General features: G+C 38.0%; 1 protein-coding gene across 1 annotated transcript in view; it reads right to left on the reverse strand.

Annotated features, from left to right (window-relative positions):
* Positions 1–10,755: 10,755 nt before the first annotated feature.
* Positions 10,756–21,471, reverse strand: part of clvs2 (clavesin 2) — a gene marked incomplete at both ends in the record, with an annotated part of 47,954 nt that continues 37,238 nt past the window's right edge. The window contains 3 exons of the mRNA XM_079255800.1: positions 10,756–10,849; positions 14,357–14,589; positions 14,782–14,892. Of these exons, the coding sequence (XP_079111926.1) occupies positions 10,756–10,849; positions 14,357–14,589; positions 14,782–14,892 (438 nt within the window). The remainder of the gene's footprint in view (positions 10,850–14,356; positions 14,590–14,781; positions 14,893–21,471) is intronic.

The following is a 21,471-nucleotide window of genomic DNA, read 5'->3' on the forward strand; positions in this document are numbered from 1 at the left end:
CAGTGTGGAAATTGTAACAGACGAAGAAGCAATTTCACACTTTGGTCACGCAACACGTTTATTAGAGGTCTAACACTGAAACCCCGTCTTTAAAAGGGACAGCATCCTCCGCAGACCAAAAGCTGGCCCAGGGCTCCTGAGCAACCGAGAACATACTTTTAATACTTACTGCATGGTGAATTATGCATGAATATATATGAGTCACTACAACACCATATATCACAGATGGTGGATACATAGTAAAAATGATATTTCATTTCTAAAATATTTTATTGTTGTAAATATACATGTTTTCAAGCACCCTGTTCATTAAAGCAAAGAGCAACACTTGAAGGCGAGGTTAATTACAATGATTCAGCTGAATAGTCTCTTAATTGCCTGTGGGGTAACTGAGTGCAATGACCTGGAAGTAGTCAAGAAGCAACCCTGATGAGAGCTGTCTGAATTCTCTAATTACTAAGAAAAGGGGCTTTGAGCTTCCTTTATTATCTCCTTTAGCAGAAGAAATACTGGACCATCCTTTTAGAGAGAAAAGAGATCATTTCATCACACAAATCTTTGCAGCTTTCAAAGTGATGCTTGATTACTTTTTATCCAGTAATACTAAATAAGTCTTAGAGTTCAAACAGAAGAATTCACCCCCCTCTTGTCTGCCCTCATAATCTGCTGTTTGAGCTTTTTATCGTGCTCTGATCCTTGTTTACTGTCCTGTAATTTCCCCTCTGGACTGACTTTCAGACAACTTTCACATCAGTGTCTACTCTACAAGGGGTCCAATTGCTGCTCTTACTATTTCCTCCCCATTTATGTCTCCATTCTGATAAAATTATGCAAAATAAAACTGCGTGTTGAACAAGCGACAAGCTGCGATGGATAAAAGTGAAGCCTATGCGTAAGTGCCAAAAGTTGCAGTTCCCTGCTAATCCACCAGGGGCTCCAAAACAGCAAATTCTCGTAGACTCCCATGTGAAAAAAAAGACCAACTTCACAGCATAAATAAACTTTTTTACAGCCTGGTACAAAAAGGATTTTTGCTTTAATAGGATCAGGTTTACCTTCATGACAACTGTGGGTAAATCATCTCAAAATGACGGGGCGTGTCATTTTGATTGACAGCTAAGTAACATCCCGGCGCAAATAGGAAGAGGGTAGCCCAACCCCATTTTTTAATTGGTTACCAGTGCGACTTAGCTGTAGCCCGCATACTTCTTTTAGCTAGTTAGTTCAAATAGCTCTTAGCTACAGGCAGGTCAGAGTTTGACAAATATCAAGGATCCACCCCCATGCTTACAACTCCACCGTCAGCTCTACCTCTTTGCCATTTTTGTATTTTCCAGGTGTGACGGCACATTTGACACTGCTAAAATAGAGGCTATGGGAACTGCCTAATGAGCTTCAATTCAGAAACCTAGATGGCTCTGTCTGTCTTGAATGCATAGGGCGGTTTCGAGCTTCATGGGGGTCCGAGGCATGATGCTGTTTGGGACCCCTGTAGTTTGTCAAGCTGTGGTGAAGAGATTTCCGAATCTTTAGACGGTCTAAGATGTCACAATCTATTACACATCATGAGCAAAACAGGTTCCAGGTAAATGAAACATCTTAAGTTGACCCACTCAGCCAAGTTAAGCTCATTTAAAAAAAAAAAAAAAAACACCATATAGGTGGTTCTTTTTTTTTTTTTTTTTTTTTGCATTAGTTTACACACTATATTAGTTAAAGTAATAAAATAAGAAAAATAATCGACTGCTACAATAGTCTGAAGTGGTTAACACCATGCCTTGTAAAATACTTCCATAAAATATTAAATAGGAACACACTTCAAATAAGGAGCTTATAAAACACACACCAAACTTAGCAAATTCATCTCAAGTAAGGCTAAGGCATAGCCTAAGGCATATGTAAGAGACAACTTCCATTGAACAATGGGAGAACTGAGTACAGCAACATGGCCCCCTCCCTGTTAGAGTCTGAATAAACGGGTCTGGTTCAGTCATTCCCATGGCGGGACAGGACAACATGGCGGGACAGGACAACATGGCGGGACAGGACAACATGGCGGGACTGGACAACAGAGTGGGACAGGACAACATGGCGGGATTTGGCCAACTTTCATAAAATAAACAAAAAAGCTGAGTTAATGACAAACAAATATTAGCTCGCCAGCTAACATGTATCCAATGCTAGCTAGCTGGCTAGCAGGACAAATTTGTTGGCAACGAATAATTTACCTTTATTCAGTTTTCTTTGTCTTTTGTTTTTTGCTCTGCTTGGAAAACTCCTTTTGATGCCATTATGGTTTTTCTTTAAGTCTCTTGCTAACAGGAATGAATGGTAGCTGCCAATCACTCCCATCATGCCTGTTAGCGTAGCCGGCCTGCTACATCACTGTGTGTCATGTCATGCCAAAGCAAAAAAAGAAAAGACCAGTCACATTCTAATTTCCTCAGAAGAGGCTGCACATGCAGCTTTGGGGCTGTGGTGGCTTAGGGGCCCTCGGCATTCCCCAGGTGGCCTGTAGCAAGAAATGGCTCTGTGTTTAGGCACCCAATCACACCTACTGTATGCGAGTATAGTCAACATAGCTTTAGAAATGAGGTCAACTCATTTCATATTGATTTAGTCTCCTGTCTCTTGTCTAGAAAGCAGTTGATAACTGATTCCAGGTGGCCATGCTGAGGATTGTTACACTCAAATGGTCAAAAAACAAATGTGGGGAAACAATGTTAAAAAAACAAAAAGAGCATGAGAAATCAGACCAATGAGAAAATCTGAGTGTCCATATTTATTTGAATAATTTTACATTTCAGCAAATTGTCTTTGAGGACATTTATACATTAAACACCTGCTAACTGAACAGTTTTTGCTCCTATAATATACCGTCTCTCCATATTAACGTCACAATTCAGGTTTAGTTTGGTCTCCCTACTTGCTCCTACTGCAACTATACAATCAAATAACAGTGATATGAAAATTAAAACAACAAACTGAGAAGTATTCATTCATTTTTCCAGGAAATTCAATCAATAAAAAAACATCATTCAGTGTCTTTAGAGCACAAATACTTCATGATCTGAAACAATACATTAGGTTCTCAGTGGAAGAGGTGGCTTTGGCTGAGATAATAATAACATTAGTCAAAGTCAGAGTGAAATAAAAATTTTTTCGTAAAAATACTACAAGACTGTAAATCAATTAAATAAATGCAAAACACGCACAGAGCTCACGATGGACAGAGTCATTTCAGAATGAGGCATTATTAAAAACAGTGCCTGAAAAACCAATTATTAAACCACCAAAATGTTGATGTTAAACATTTTTTGCAATGATTTTTATCTCCTCATTTTATAAAAAAATCTTAACGCGGATATTTAATTAATCCCGTCTCTACAGTGCACAGCGCCACTGCCAACAGCTTTCACTGGGAAACGTCTAAATAACCAGTATAGTTCAGGTTCCATGTCACACGCAGAGGCATTGAAAAGCACACATTTAACATACATCCATAAAATATAGCTTTTCAAAACAGCCACGTAGTGTCAAACATTAGAACCGTGTAGTTTTCTTGTCTTTTTTTTTTTTTTATTGTGATACTATTCTGTTTCCCACAGTCTGTTAAACTTATTATTTGCAGGATAATTAATGTTTCAGATTGTGATAAATCTTGGAAGATGCAGCTTCAGTCTTGGAGGCTTTGCAGTTTCACAATCCAATATGCTGCAAACCACTTTTTAAACCACCGTAGAGGTCCACCAAAGAATAAACCCATGTATGTTAGACATTGCGTTTGTTCATAATGTTCAGAAGATCATCCATATCCACAAAGAGACACTAAGTCCTGGATGGGGGGTAATATCTGCTCACGGTTTCCTCCTAAATGTAAAGCGATCTGAGTTACAAGAAACACTGACAAGAGGAGGAAGTATAAAAAAGAAAAAAAGTGCATTTTTCCACTTGATCTTTCAGGAGAAAAATTAGAAATATTGCTGGGAATAAAAACACAGAATAAACTTCAAAGCTGATGCAACTGTGTGAATAAACTATGATGTTCATCACTTACTTTTCTCAGTGTTCAACTGAAGACAAGTCTGCAAGATACATAAAAGATTTACAACTTAAACATAAATGTCCTACTTCCATGGAGTTTTGGGTGATTATATAAAATGCTTTTTGTTTTCTTAGAATAATTTATTGGTACTAGATTATAAAATGATCACAACCTACTCCTGAGCTCAACGCCATGGTTTTCTTGTGTTTTTAATCACAGTGGAAAGTTGAAACACATACTGTGGAACTGTAATGATGTTTGTTACGGCAATTGTGGGAATCTTTAACAAAGAAATAGCTCCAAAACTCTTAAACAGTGTCACTTTTATATTTACTTGATATTTTCTGAGCTGAAGTGCCTTCTTGCTCCTATATCGCTGCATGTGTGGTAGATTGGCCGAGTCCGTTAGAAGATGTGTTAGATTTGTTGGATTGTTTACTGCAGCGCTTCCTGTTTGCAAAGATTTAAAAGATAGTAAGTATTTGTAATTTTTTTAGGACTTTCATTCATTTTTACTGTTCAGAATCAAAGTTTTGGGATATTTCATTCAGAGGTCTTTCCTAATTTTCCAAAGTGAGAGCACTCTGAGGCTTTTAAAACACACAAAAATAAAATATTTTATCTTACATTTAATTTGATGATGGTAAACGAGATTTATTTTTCATCAAACCAAAACTTACAAATGTGAACTTGTGTCTGGTTTGTGCTTCAAATCATTAAATTCCCATTTGGTCTTTCAGGAAAGTAGGAATTTGATGAGACATCGTTTTACGATCACAAGTCGCTGTTTGTGTCTTTTTGTGTTCTTTTCTGCTTCACAATAAAGGTATTTGTTTATATTATTGAAGTAAATTAGATTGAAATAAAAAATTTATCACCGAATTGAAAATATGAGATAGGGTGTTTTATTTGTTGCCACTAAATAACATTTGACTTACAATTCCTCATTCATGTCTATAAATGCATCACAACCAGATCTCACTTTGCCCGGATAAAAACACATTGTAAGTTCAGTTCAGCATTTACACAACGTGACATGTTTAGAATAACACGTTGTTGTTTTGTTGTGTGACAACCATGTTAGCTCACTGAATGCTGACATTACTGATACACAGGATTACACAGTTCCTGGAAAATCACAGCATACAAATTTGTGTTCAGACTTGTTGAGTGATTTGAGGCAAAAATGTAAACTCACAAACCGAGGACCTCCAGGGTGGCTTTTGGAGTGGCTTTTAAGCCGTCTGAGTCCCTGAAACGATTACGGCAAAACTGTGGTCCAAGAGTCAGAAGCAAAGACAAAGCAACATAGAAAAAACATTCAAAATGCTGAATTCCTTAAATAAAAACAGATTATAAATGATAAATTCTGTTTACACTTCATATAACTGTGTAATAAACGAGGCTGATAGCAAGTTTAATAAAACACTGACAAAGAACATTGAAATATCTTGCATGTTGTGTAAAGCAGAAAGTATCGTCCAATAAAATCTATCTGTAAAAAAAACAAAACATCTTCACCGGTGTTTCACTCCTAATACTTTCACCCTAAAGATCATCAGCCGGACCCTCTGAGTCAAACTCAGTTTAAATCAGTCGCTATGTTCAAGCAGTACAGATGTTTATTTCATGTAAACGTTGTATCCTAATAACTGGAAGCATCTACAGTGGCTGTGTGAGTGTGTGTGTGTGTGTGTGTGTGTGTGTGTCCCTGTTTACGGTAACAGGCTTTATAATTATTTTACTCCTGAATATCCGACTGACTTTTTTTTTTTTTTTTTTTTATTCTAACCACCTTTTGACTGCTTCATAACACTAAAGAAATACGTCTACCATATCAGCTAATGCACAGAAATCAACATCTACAGACGTGAATGTTTCTCTGGCATCATCTTTGTAAGACTCTCAGTCTCTCTGATGTGCACTAAATCAGGATTTACATTCAGCCCAGTTGTGTGACTGATTAATTGAAACTGGAACAATTATCTTTGTAATGCAGCTCTAGGAAAACCAGTGACAAACGCCAACTTGAGTTTATTTATTCAAAAGGACTAAAAAAGTAAACTGAACGCCAATATTAATGGTTTAAAATAAAAATATGTTTTTCAAGGCTGACATCTGCAAACATTTGAATATTTGCATCATAGTCTGATAAAGGAAACTTACAAATATACGTGCTGCTTAGTGAGCACATCTGCAAACAGGACACTGGATTTTTCTTTATTAAAAAAATCTTATTTCAGGAGAAAAGAGATAAAAACTCTTGACTGAAGGGCGAATTTTTAATGTATTTAAATGAGAGCAAATACAGCAAGGTTGATGTAATAATACGACTTTTCATATGATTGTGAGCAGCAACATCGACTCTCTCATGATATTCCAGCAGAGATGTGACAGCGTTACTAAAACCATCTCTACTGCCAGTTTTCCATGATAAACTGAGGTGTTCAGCATATCGTCGGTGACCAGGCTGCTTACAAATGAGCTCTACAGAGTTTCATTCCAATGGACTAAACTAAAATAAAATCTTAATGAGAATACAATTTAAATTTATAGAATTATTGACCGCATCAACACTAAACTGCTGTACCAAAAACACTGGGCGAAGATGAAGATATAACTTTATCTTCCTACATTTTTCTTCCCGTTCAGCGGTTTGCTCAGACACGTATGATATCTGTGTCATTGTGAGGTTATTCCATGTCAGATATGGAGTCATCTTGGTCAATTTCCTTTATTTTTACATGTAATTTGAGATTTTAGACTATTTTCGTTTGGTCACTTTTTCTTCAGACAAGTGAGCAATTTGATCTCATTCAGAGCAGAAAAGCTTTGCTGTTTTGTTTGAGCACGTCTATTTTGTAAGATAATTCCTCATTATCTAATTTTAAATGAAAACTTTAGAAGACTTAAAGTAGAAATGTTTGAATTTCCATAAAGGACTAATTAGGGAAGTTTCAAAGTCATGTGTCGAGATTTATTAAATCTAGTTGCTCATTTAATTAAACATTTTTCCTTCCACATTTTATAACTATACAACACTGAAGTGGTTCCATTTAAGATGAAGTGATGTGAGTTTTCTTGCCATTTCTTTACACACATTTAAAAATTTGCTTAAGTTTTCGAAACATAAGAAAGTGACATTTATTCCGGAGCATCTTTACTGGCCTGTTGCTCATAGACTACACTGTTTGTGGTTTTTAAATGGTACAAATACATTTAAAAGTAATGAAGAGGAACAATTTTCTTAAACTATGATGCAGCCTAAGTTTTTCATAAGGTGTTTAGACATAAAAAAAAAAAAAAAAAAACAAGGTAAAAACAGGGATCTTACCCTCTGTGACCCAATAAATTCCAATTTAGCTTTAATATTCAGGATTCTGACATTAAATAAACCAATCTATGCTTAAAATAATTTCACCAAATAAAGAAATTTAAGGTTGGGAGGTTTTTAACAAACAAGCCTCAACAGCAGGGATGCTCAATCGATCAAAAGAGACGGTGTCCTGCAGGTTTTCCAGGTGTCCCTGCAGGACACACCTGTCTCAGACACAGACAAGCTCTGTACATGTCTACTAAATACACATTAATATGAATCAAGTGTGTTGCAGTGGAGGTACTTGGAATACCTGCAGGACACCGGCCTTGGAGGACCAGGATTGATGATCCCTCTACAGAGATGTAGCAACACTGAGTTTTCAGCCCAGCTTCTTTTTTTTTTTTCCAAGAACACCGACTAACCGGCTGATTTCATATTCAGTAAACATAAAATATCCCCATCACATATTATCATGTGTGTAACTATAATTTAAACATCAGTGGGACCAGACGGAGCTGAAGGGGAGAACCAGAGCAGAGCTGTAAGTGGGGTTGACATGCCACGCACGCGGGTGTGATGGTTTAATATTCCAGCTGTCTGTTCTGGTTGCAGCCGGCCACCTCTGCCTCCTGCCTGCCGGCTTCTGTCTGATCTGCTCAGCTGTCTGTTTGCCAGCCTCATTCTCTGCTTTCTCTGCTCATTTCCCCACTTTTCCCGCCTGCTGTCCTTCTCAACATTCGATTTTCATACTTCTGCACTTCACATGCCTGCTGTTGACGTGAAAGAGTCAAATCCACAGCATGTGAAACACCTTCTGATTGTGCCAGTCTAATAAGCCGTCACAGGGAGTCAGTGGAGCATAAAGAAACAGAGAGTGGAGCAAACACAGATAGATTTTGTGTCATTTTGTGATATTCTAGCTTATTTACACTGTAGCAGAAACTTCTCTATGGTCATAAAAATCTGCACTCTAAATACTGATAATCTGAAATAAAGTTAAAAATAAACTCTAAATTACTTAAAACCTCTGTACAGAAAATAGTAATTGCAGAAACTATGAATGACATTTTCCTATGTTTGCATCACTAGCAACCAGAATCCAGCGTCAGACATAAAATCATCTCATTTCGCTAAATAAAGTCTAGTTTAGTCGGTGGATGCTCATTTGATTTTCTGGAATTCGTCCTCAGATAAAAACCCAGCAGAGCCTGAGAGTTCACTCATCACTCAAGATGAACTCAAAACTTGGAAATACATTGAAGTTGGACCCTCATTACAATATAGATGAGCGTTTCAGAACATTTGGCTGGAGAGAGTGTGAGAGAAGAAAACAACAGAGCTCTGCAGGAGCAGAAATACCAGAAGTGACGTCTTCAGATAAACAAGTGGTGTGAGGAGCACAGAGCTATGCTGCCTCAGTCATGAAGCATGCAAACTGAGTGGAACCGACCGAAACTTGTGATTAACCCCACTGTTCTCGCTCACACTCACAGCACAAACAGCGAGAACATAATGGCAGTAAGGTAAACGATATTTTCATGCATCTTTTAACACGTTCTCATGAACTTAAATGTGTCATAAAGTAGATGATGAGCCGGTTCTATGGTTAAAACTTGGCTGATGAAGGTTTTTCTGTAGATATGGTTCAGAGCGTTCATGTCAGCCAGACAGGAAAAATAAATGTAAAAATGTTGTGATTGAGAGTTAAAAACGTAAATATTACTGGTGATACCAACAGGAATCACAATGCACCGTTAATACAAACTGTGTCATTGCAGATGCCTTGTGTAAGGATCGCAGGGAAGAACACAGGTTCACATGCAGGTATCACAGCTCTGCCACAGTCCAGCAAGATTAATGATGCATCTAACAACTGGTTTGTGTCTGAAGATGTGGATTTCACGGTGGGATTGAGAGCGATGGGGTTCATGTTATCATGCATATGTTAGCCAAATATGAAATGCGGTTCCAACAAGGACTTCTGACCAAGCGTCAACAAGATAAGAGTGAAAATATGTTCTCATCTGAAACATAACATCTTAGTTAAACTCCACAACAGCCTTTTATTCCTGAAACAAACAGAAGACAAAAACTTCACTGTGCCTGATGGTGATGCTGAGGTGGCGGCAGACGAGTGTTTAGCACCTTCAACCAAAGCTGAACCCTGTTTAGCTCGAGGATGGGTGCAAACATCAAGCTGCAAGGAGTAGCATTAGATATTTAGCTGCATTATAAAATATTTGAGCTTAAACGGATGCAGAAGACTTGAACCGCAGGCTGCAATACTGTATTATGTTTATGGTTTTTTTTTTTTCAGAACTGATGAATTTCTAATTCTATAAATGTTACACTGACAATTCAACCTGTAATAAAACAAGGCAGACGCTATGTGTGACTTTTCAGAGGAATAAAAATACATTTGTCTCAAAGTTACAGGACAGGATTTTATATTAGCTATGCTTTAAAAAACAATACAAAGGAAAAAACAAACCCAAACTATATCTAGTCTTATTTATCTGACTACCCATTAGATTCAGAAAAATATATTTTTGGTCATCTTCTGCCAGAGGAACATAATGATGCAGGCTGCTTGCTGTTCAAGAAGAAGCCCGCGGCTTTGTAGTTTTTCTAATGGTGGAAGAAAGCATTGTTTTCTGTGACATCTGGGTCAGAAAAAGAGAGAAAACGGCTGACGGGGAAAAAAAAAACAGATGATTCATTGAGCCATCTCTTACCGTAAAGGGAGGTTTGCTTTTCCAAGAGACTACTGGAGCGAGACCGAAAGTTCAGACATTATTTTCACAGCAAAGAGGCCAATCGCCCTCTGGAAAATGAGAAATAATCTCCCACTAAAACCAGTGCTTATTTGCAGGTTTGAGTTGAGAAGGTTGAATAAGCTGCTAATTCTAAGACATCCTTCCTGCCCATATAAAGCAGTTACTGCACAAAGAAAGAAGAAGAAGTGTGACCCAAAGTCCTCTTTGAACTCTGATTTGCGTCCCTTAGCATCGGTGTCCTGTACAGCTGTGAAAGAAGTCCTACCACAATTCGTCTTCTTTTGTCCGCTTGCGAGACGGGTCCTCCCTGCTCCATACTGGATTGTTTAAAGACGTTAATTTTTTAAATTGGCACTTGACATGTAACTAAATAAATAAATATACTGTATAGAACACCATCAGTAGCTCTTAGGATCCCTTTCAGTGAGAGGAAATGTCCCTCTTGTCTCTGGGAATACGCTTTTCCTTGATTTCAGTAGAACCATGACTAACGGCAGCAGAAGGAGTGTGTTCTGGAGGAAGATGTTTTTGCAAGTGTTGCTTCCACGATGTGCACAGGTAAGTCAGTGTAGAAACATGGATTAGGGAATGCTTTAGAGCTGCTAATGTGGGGTTTAGTCCAACGAGAGCAGTGGCTGCAAGTTGTCTTCTTCACTCTTGACTTTATCAGGTCTCTTCAGGACTCCTGGTTCCACCACCGACTGAGACCTATGAGAATACAGAAGGCAACACGGTCAGCAGGGATTTCCACCAGGAGACATTTTGGTTATTATATATGAGACCTGGCCTTGTCAGTGTTGGGCTCCAGTAAAATCTGATTGGTTCTAATTTCTGTTCATAAACGAAGAAACATAAATTTTATTTTGGAGCCTCAGCTGTGAAATGATCCCAGCGAACCTTTTCACCTGGAGTCGCAGCATCAGACTGTAGATCGTTCAGAATCAGGCTTTACTTTTGTCTTTTTTCACATATTTCACAACTGTTGACCTCACTCTGTGCAACTCGTTAGATTCATTTTATGGAAAGAAAAAGAATTAAAAAAAAAAAAGAAAAATAATAGTGCCTGCTGGGGAGGTTTGCCTGTGGAGATAACAGAAACATTAGATTTCACTGTGACATGACAAAGATTGAGATGCTTTAAACAAACAAACAAAATCTAACTAACTGTTTGGGAAGTGAGCAGAGCAACTAATGCAGGTTTAAAAATAAAATATTTTCTTTACTTTTGTTGGATTTTAGCTACTCAAAAGTTTGATTTTATTTTATTTAACCTTTATTTCACCAGGAAAGTCCCATTGAGATTAAGAACCTCTGTCTCCAGGGAGTCCTGGCCAAGAGGCAGCAAGAGTTACAGGCAATTTACATGTTACCACTTAAACAAAACACATAATTAAAAGCAATTACAACTGAAGGAGGACGTCTCAAAATCTCTCTGGACTTAAAACCGTTCAAAGAAATAAATTGGGACAATTTCCAGTCTCTCTGCAAAGAGTTCCACATGGACATGATTCAGAAGTTCAGGGTTTATTTTTCCAAGTTTGTCCTTATTCTAAACGGGAATGTCCAGCTCCGGTCCTGGAGGACCACATCCTGCAGGTTTTCTGTGTATCCCTGCTGCAAAGCACCTGACTCAAATAAATCAGTCATTGTGAAGAACTTCATTAGCTGTTGGATCCATTTAACAGAAGCCAGGTGAGTTGGAGCAGGGACATATCAAAAACCTGAAAGTCCAGCGGACAGCCCTGTTCTAAATGGTGAGCAATATATTGATGGCTATAAGTTGTAAAGCATCATTTCGACAATGCAGGAAAAATGTTTAAAATATAAACAGAAAGCAAACATTTTACATTTCAATAATTAAACACGACACAACTTTTGTCATTTTCTCCCTCTATCGACCTCTAATTCGGCATCCATCTTGCTTCCTACCTGACCTGTTGGCTCTCTCCAGCCAGAAAACGACAAACTTACGATGACTCTTGTTTTGTTTCTTTCTCTCTTTTAGTCTTCTTGTGTTTATTTGCTGAATCAGCAACGTTGCATGTTGAAAACAGCCAGTTCTTCATGACAGCATGAAGCGAAACCCTGCTGCAGCGTCGCGTCCCGGATGTAAAAGTCGTACAGTGCAGTTTCTCAGCTTTGAGACGCTGCTGCAGGGACAGATGTTCACTGCGTCATTGAACTTCCTCCATTCTCTGTTCATGGCAATCGGCTCCTGATCACCCTGACCTGTTCCATCTGTCTGCAACCCGCCTGTCAGATGGCGGTATTCTAGCAGTCTGTTTCAGGCATCTCTCCATTTGCCTGATCTGACCTGTTTTCTGCCCTTTTGGACAACTGACCTCTGCCTGTCTGAGACAAGGATTCTGGGTTGTGGACTTGGATTGGAGGACCAGGATTGATTGATTACCTACCTTGTAGCATTTCCTTCATTACCTGGGTTGAATTCCACGGATGATCTTCAGTTTGTCCATCCACCTGGTGGATCTTACCAGTGCTACCCCAGATTCCAGCTCCACTACGTCTCTGCTCAAAGCTTAGTACTGCGGTCATATTGGATTTTCCTGTTTCTGCTTCACACACCTTCATATAAATCAAGACCTGCCGAGGGAACACCTTCCTGTTCCCCAGGCAGTGCTCATATAAACCATAACACTCTGTTGTTGCTGGTCCTTTTCTCTGAGTCCATCACAAAAACATTAACTTTTCACAAAATAAAAATATATTTAAATTAGGGTTGGGATTAAAAAAATTAATCTAGTTAATTACAAAGTTATTAATTAATTAATCTCCGACCCCAGTCACCCAACTTCCAAACTGTTCATCCTCTTACCATGAGGAAGAAAGTTCAGAAGCAAATGCACATGAAACGGTGGTTCTGAGACAGTTTTTACCCACAAGCCATTCGGCTTCTGAACTTCTGAAAAGCTTAAATCTTGAAGCTTTGCTTCATTATTTTCTGGTTTTTAACTGGTTTCTGGGCTTTTTTCCCTTTTGCGTTTTGTGTCTCTGCAGTGGGAACGGTTTAAATATTAAATACATCACATGAACTCAGTTTTTTTTCCCCAAGACTCCATTTTTGACCAATAAAATATTAGTCTGAGTTCCTGTGGAAACAGAACTGAATCTTCATGCCAACATTTCCTGCAACAGGGAACTGAAAGAAACAACTGGGTGTGTTTTTAACCTCATAGTGTCATTGTCACATGATTAATTAGGGAGTAATGATCCATTGATAATTGACAGGCTGTGCTGCCCTGCAGTGACAGTCTGCTGTTTCAGCTCAGGACTCTTTGTCTCACATCGCATGAGTGTGTTTGAGTATATGAGTTAGTTTACGTCTCACAGTGAGAAGATGTTTTTCTGTCACAGTGAATTATCTCTCATTGTGGCCTATAGGGAGGAATGATCCAGCAGGAAATGTCAAACATGCTCACAGCACCAACATGCTTACAAAGTCATGAAAACAATAAAGAGGTAGCATTAGTATTCAGCTAATGTGTTTAGTAAATACATTTATGTTTTAACACACATTAAGTATCACCTAAACGATATATTTGCTGTGTCAGCTTTTTTCTTCTTCTTCTTTTTATCGCCTTCAGTTTGGGTATCATTTGATAAAATTAGCTTTTATGCTAATTTGTTTACATCAGTAAATATCGTGATTGGTGACCACAAGCTTCAGATGACTCGCAACATGGCTCATGTTTTCTGCTACTTTTTTTCTATCTGTAAAACTAAATAAAACAAACCCAGAAAAAATATTTAAATCAAAACAGAACATAGTCAAATGGAACCAATTAGGACACTTAATCCTTATCAGCTTCGTCAAAGATGACAATCAGACCATAGTGAGACAAAAATCAACGAATTAGCTTAATTATTGTTTTACTTGTTTGTTCTAATTATGCAACGATAACCTAATTAGCTTGAGAGTGCAGCGAAGCTCTACTGAACACTGACACAACACAAGCAGATCGTTGTGAAGGTTTTGCTCCATGCAGCAATAATTAAAAAAAAAATCTTTCACTTATCTTGACTTCTTTCTACAAAATGCCCATTTTAATTATTTAGTTCAAAATCCTGCTTCATTTGTAAGATCTGAAGGCCTGATACCAGGAAACTTAAATCTCCACACAGATGCTGAGTTTAGCTTCGGTAAAACTCAGATCATAAATGTATATGATGAGGACGTGTTTAGAGCGAGACGCTGACCTCTTCATGGTTTTTGGGGACATGTTTTTCTCCAGGTCCCTCTCCAGGTCTTGGACAGACAGGGTGTAGGACTCCGGACAGTAGTCCGTTTCCTCGTCGTACGCATGGTCCAGCAGCGTTCGAGCCCACGTCCCCATATCGTACGGCGGCATCATCCCTCCCAGTTCTGATGGCAAGATCTCTGGGTGGATAAGCTGGTGGAGGCTGTTCAGGTTGTTACCATGCATGAAGATCTAAAAAGGGAAATGCAAGATAGTATGTATTTACTTTTCTTAGTTTAAAGTAACAACTAAATCCAATTAAGGTTTGTCACTATCACAACATTCAGCACATTTTACATGCTGTAAAGCGTAATGAAAGCAAATCCAAATTATTTTTGCATCTCATTACCAACAATCTTACAACAGACAAGCGCCTTATCTTACCCTCTTCCTGGTCTTGTCCTTGAGGAACGGTCGAATTACGGTGTAGAGAGCGTGGATGTACCACGGCTGATTCACAAAGTGGATCCCTCCAAATCTGGCAGGAAAACTATCCTGTTAGAAACAAAACAGCAGAGTATAGTTTCCTGTTGCTGATTCAGCATTCATTCATGTTTTTTTAAAGTTGTAGATTTCCACATTGTAAAAGAAGGTCATAGGCAAAGATGCATGTTTGTGGACTGTGGATAGAAGCTGGAGTCCTCGTAGTGAAGCCACAAGGAGAGCATGCAAACACACAGAAAGGCCCCTGCCGAGGTCCGAACCAGGGACCCTCCTGGAGCGAAGCAGTGGTGCCAACCACCACACAACTACAACCATCAAACCATCCATTTTCTTAACTGCTGAGTTCAAAACAGGGTCACAGGAAGCTGGAGCCTATCCCAGGAGTCATTTGGTGAGCGGGTACACCCTGGACAGATCACCAGTCCATCACAGTCACACAGAGAGCCAAACAACCATTCACACTCACACCTAGGGACCCTTAACTGAACTAAACAGTTGAAAGAATGAATGAATGATAAATATGTTTGTAAATATAAATATATTTAAAAAAAAAAAAAAACAACTTTAACAGACTGGATTTCAGTGACGCTTTTTTTCGTCTTCATGTCTGCATTTTCCATTTTATTTAACTGGCCCAAAATCCAACAGACAATACTTATGAAAATATTTCAGGGGAAAGTATTTCTTACAAGTTGGTGTCCTAGCATAACATATCTTCACTCTTGCTGAAGATACAGCAAGAATTTTTTTTTTTTTATTATTATGTATATATATATATATATATATATATATATATATATATATATATATATATATATATATATATATATATATATATATATAAGCTGTTTTATTCCAATTAAAATAAGAAGACAGTCCTTATAAAAAGGAGTGAACCTGGCTCTTCGCACACGAAATGGACTTTCTGTAAACATAAAATTACCTCTGTGAGTTTCCTGTCCCTTTTCATTAGATTAGTTTTGCAAATGGGTTCTAATCTAACAGTCAATAGGAAAAGGTCCAGTCCACTTTGGAGTCACCGTTGCTCAGGGGCCTGAGGGAAATAAGCCCTTCTTCATGTAGGTTAGTGTGTGGCGCCTGAGCCTGATGCAGTGTTTCCTAGAAGGCAGGCCACAATTATTATAATTACAGTCCAGTGCTTGTGTGTGTGTGTGTGTGTGTGTGTGTGTGTGTGTGTGTGCGTGTGTGTGTGACAGTCATGATTTGGCTGTGGTCCAGCAGTGTGCTGAGATTACGTTATGACATAAGAGCTGGCTGATGAAAATGGCTTGAGGCAGACATTTATGTAAAAACTGTTGATACTGTGTGGGAGAGGAGGACACAATGACGGTGTCTGAGGAAAGCTGAGGTTTGCACATTGGGACTCAAAGCCATTTCTAGCTTTTTTTTTTTTTTTTTTTTCTTTATAAGTTTGTATTAATATGTTTTTATTCATTTTAAATTAATTTTACAATTTTTAGTGCACAGTTAAAATTTGGTGTCTGCATTGTGTCCATATGTGAACTGGTGTATAATAAGTAAAAAAAAAAAAAAAAAAAAACTTTATAAACTAGTGAGATCCATGGAAATTTTATGACCTCTTGCAGATAAAATGGGATAAAGTGTCATGAGACATCATGGCCACATCATAGCATTTCTATAAAGATTTTTCCTTAAGTGCCACAGTTTGCCAAACATTTAACATGAGAAAATACAGAAAATATTTTAAGAGCAATGATTTCTGAATGTTTATTTCAGTGACCCAATAACTCCCAGGTTTAGGCTCCTCCCATTCGGATTAAACAGCAGTTTTATTTTAAGCTGAATTGTGTTTGACATGTTGAATATCTGCTGCATTGACAACAATTACTGTTCGGTCTAACTATGATGTAATGTATTTTGGTTAAATGGTGGTCAGACAGCCCTTCCTCCTCCTGTAAGCTGTTACCGGCCTCCTCTGACTACAAACCTCTGGCCTGCCCTCTGCCTGACAGACTTTTTTACTTTGATGAAGCATGCATTATACATGAAAACTGAAAATGGATTACAAGCTGCAGGGCTCCTTCAATGCCAGAGGGACTAAAAGAGGAGAAGAAGAAGCAGCTAAAGCACTGATCTGCCTTCACTTCATGTCGGCAGGAGAAAGGACGGAGTCCGTATGCAAGGGGGAACTGTAGGGAGAATACAATGAAGCGGCCAAGAGGAAGTGGGCTGGGGAACACATATAAAAACAAAATATTCACATCTTCCTGAGCATCTTACAGGATTCTAAGGTCCTACTGTATCCTTGAACCTAACTCATGTTTAGTTTCCTACAGTGTTCGTGATGACCTAAAACCATCCAGATCTTTCCAAGTGCTGCTTTACTTGGACTTCCCCTTTGCCCCTAAAGCTTCTTTCTTTTTGACCTGCAGCCTCCCAATTCAGCATATACCCTTCTGCTGCAGCATCTATTGGCATTTTGTGACAGTTAGTTAAATTTATGATAAAAAAAAACCCCCCAAAACTTTAAAACAAGTGAATAATTTAGTGAGAAATAGGCTGAAACTTGCATATATTAAGCAACGGCTTGTGTCAGAAATGGCATGTTTGTATAATACTGGCTGTATGAGAAGCTTTCTACTTTCTGATTCTGAAGGTAGGTACTTCATATACATGATTGGAAACACAGAAAACACAAAGTTTGACTGCAGTAAATCCTGTTATTATATCCTTTTATTGTAGATTCGGAACTACAATAGACACTTTAAAATCTCTTATTCGCACCTTATCTACTGCTAAACTGCATCTTATCTGCCTGTGTCCAGATTTCATGTACATCATCATGTATATATTTTTCATACTTTATATTCATCTTTCTGATTACTATTTCTTTGTTTGTATATTTTATTGTTTTTTTTGTTTTTTTTTTTAACTGTATGGCAACCCTTGGACAACAATTTCCTGCAGGATTAATAAAGTTCTTATCTTATCTCATCTTATCTTGTCTTAGACAACTTTAAAAAGGAAAATGTCTCAGTTCATTCTCTGTCATCCAGACTCTAAAATGATAAATTTAAAAAAAAAAAAAAAAGGGTTTTGTTTTCCACTAATATTTATTATGAATCATTATTATTATCATTATCATTATTATTATTATCATCATCATCATCATCATCATCATCATCATCATTTTTTTTATTATCATCATCATCATCATCATCATCATCATCATCATCATCATCATCATCATCATTATTATTATTATTATTATTATTATTATTATTATTATTATTAAGCAATATTATTAGCTCAAAATTTTCAAACGTCAGCAGGAACCAGCAGAGGACTCAGTCTATGTTTTAGGCTGTATAAGCATTCCTGAAATAAACATTTGCTGACATACAGTATGTCTTATACAGATACTTCTCTGTGAATGTCAAGCAGCAGAGTCAGTAGTTGAAGAGTCAGACAGAGGCTTTTAACACTATAATGGCAAATACATTATATGTAATAAGTTTCTCACAAAATGGCACTAAAATAATCTAAATGTTTTAAAACTCAGACCATTGATTGCAAATGTTTCCCCTCCCTTCATTGACCTGCATTGGAATAAGCAGGAATAGAAAAGACATGGATGACTTCCCAACTAAAAAAAACAATCAGTTGAGAAAACTGTAAAAAGCAAGACAACCAGCTGTACAACGATGTTGGGGAAACTCACAATGCAAACTTACATGAAGTGGGCAAAACAAAGCTGCAATTTTAAGTTGGACAAGCTCAACCATTTTTTAAAAGCACTTCAACGTAACTTGAGTTCTTTCAGCTCGAAGACAAGAGTAGAACTAGTGGCTATCCTAACCGACTTTAATCTAGTTTCATTCAACTCAGTGGAGTTAACTCAATGCTTGGCGGCTGGTTACCTAATTTTTTTTTCATTCAACTTTGTTGTTTTCTTTTTGCAGCGTACAAGAAATGGTGGGTTTTTTGCCCTACAGCAGGTTAAATTTCCAGCATAATGTTGCCATGGTGATCCATCACCACTGTTTATTTTGGTTTGCCAGATATGAAAAATATCCCTCTGAACCATCCATACCTTTTCTATGTGTAGCAGACCCTGAAAACCTCCTAAAGATATTTACAAATCAAATATTCCATTAGTTAAACATAAGTTATAACATATGAGCTAAAAGTTAAAACGAAAAGGACATCTGGGATGTCAGAAACAAAAGAGTCAGTTTGTTTTGCCTTTTCTCCTCATCCTAATTAAACAACAGCATGTGTGGCAGGAAAAAATATCTGGCAAGGAATAAAATCTAATGAGGGAACTATAAACACCAATTAAAATGTTCTGAGAACCATTACAAGTATCACAGGAACAGAAAAAAAAGACAAATACAGCAAAAACTAACAGTTAAACAGGTGAGATGGAATATGAGGACAGATAAGTGACAAAAGCAGGGCTTAAAACCTAAGAAATTTGTTTTAGTCACTAAGAGAGCATCCGCATGTGGAAAATCCACGAGACTCTGTCCCACTGAGGACTCTCTTGGGAAGGTGGGCGGGGCGGTGTGCAACATCACTGGGCTCTGAACCCACAATGCACTTTGTTTTGTAGTCCACATCCTGTATTTTTACCACTTGAAACGGCCAGTGTCAGTACGCAGTCCGATTCTTTGATCCGAATCAGGAAGTCATTTTGCACATTCACATTTCTGCAAATGAAGCAAACTTTGAGCAAACAGACAAGGATTCGAAACAGAAAGGCTGATGTGAATGTGCCCTCAGTCCTATTGTTGAAGGACAGCTGTAACTTATCCTCATCTTGTTCTGACAGAGTAGAAAAATACAACATTTTGAACTCATCTAGTTGGCAAATAAATAAAATCAGTAAATACAAGCTGCCATTGTTGGAGACAACCAGTCTGAACCACTTCAGTATCATCTTTGATGTTGAGCAACTGGGAGGCAGAAGTCGATCTTAAACAAATGAGCGGGTGAGGAGGATTTATTTTTAGATTACTGCTGCAGGTCACTGCTGATTGTGTTCAGATACGGCAGAAGGTTGAGCGTGATTAAAAGTGAGACGTTGGGATGAGTCTGTTTCAACCAAAAGGACAATGTGTGTAATTGATGAGACTTTTGCCTTTTTATTTGTTAAATTGATTTATAAACATCAAAGTTATACATCATGATGCTGACTTATCTGCCTTCCTCCTGAGAGCCTGTGGCTTCACTGAGCTGGATAAACACATTAGAAATGATTTTCTCTTCAAAGGAAAGAAAAAAAAACAACAAAACAACCACCTCCAGCTTCATGACATTCAGTGCTTGGACAGATTTTCCTCTAAATCTACCCCAGGGACAGAGCCTGCAAAATGCTCTTAAAATCTGCCAATCTTGTTGGTGATGGTCTGTTTCTTTCACACCAATTAGAGTAATGACTCAAAATCAATTTCCATATTGTTTTAACAAAATACTAAAAGGGATTATCTTTCATTTTGTTTTAAAATCTGGAGTTTTGGCATATTCTTTTTACTTCCTCCGACATGTTCTATGGCATAGAAACAATCTTGCACCATGCCCAGGTTTGACGACTACCCTCCCGACTCCCCAACTGACCATTCACATCCCATTAATGCTCCATACTGAAGCACCCTAATGTTATGACCAATAGGTTAGTTATAATCAAGGTAAAACAGCAGCTATCATGCTTCCATGCACTTCTGCTGGAATAGTAGGTAAAACAACAATGTCATCGCAGAGGTACATGTGGAGCAAGAGGGCAGAAATCAATGCTGAACTTGGTTTATTTGGCAGAGCCAAGCTCCGAAACAGAGATCACAAGGCAGTGGAATTAACCAGTGGCCTAGCATGGATGGTAGTTGTTCAAAATTTCAAAAGGGATCACAGCCCTTTGCCAAGAGCTGCAGACCATTTGGAGATCACATCCTGTAAAACAGCAGGATCAAACTCTCCCGAGACCCAAAGACTGCAAAGTTTCTGCAAACATTTTGTGTAACAGATACGTTTTATGGGATCTGCATTGTTGGAGAAGAGTTGTTCCCCAAATGAAAAATAATTGAGACATAATCATGTTATAACATGATAGTTTAATATCGTGTTATAATGTGTAAGTCTTATAAAAACATGTTACAAAAAGTTCTGTACAGAGATGCTGTTGAAACCAAGCAGCAACCTGTGGCGGTTTAAAAGAAGCCTATACGGAAATGCCAAAAACTGCAGTTTCCTCCTCATCCACTAGGGGCTCCAAAACAGAGCAAATCTCCATAAACTACCATGTTAAAAAGACCAACTTTTAGCAGAAATAAACAAGTTTACAGCCTCGTGCAAAAATTCATTTTAGGTTAAATAGGTGGGGGTGAATTCTTCGATAACATCTGTTTAGAAGAAATTTGTCATAACTAGGGATATGTTTTTTGGTATTTTGATCTTTCTTTATATAGATTAACAGGTACCCCATATCTGGCTGCAAGAAGGCAGAGTGTTGAACAACCGTGGTTTTGAACTAGTTATCAGCGTGATTTAGCTTTAGCCTGCCTACCTCTGTTGGCTGGTTAGCTCCTGTTATCTCTGGGGGAACTCACTTTGCTCTTAGCTACAGACAGGTCAGAGTTTGATAGATGTCAA

Source organism: Telmatherina bonti, assembly GCF_933228915.1.
Source record: "Telmatherina bonti genome assembly, chromosome: 16".
Classification (NCBI taxonomy): Eukaryota; Metazoa; Chordata; class Actinopteri; order Atheriniformes; family Telmatherinidae; genus Telmatherina; species Telmatherina bonti.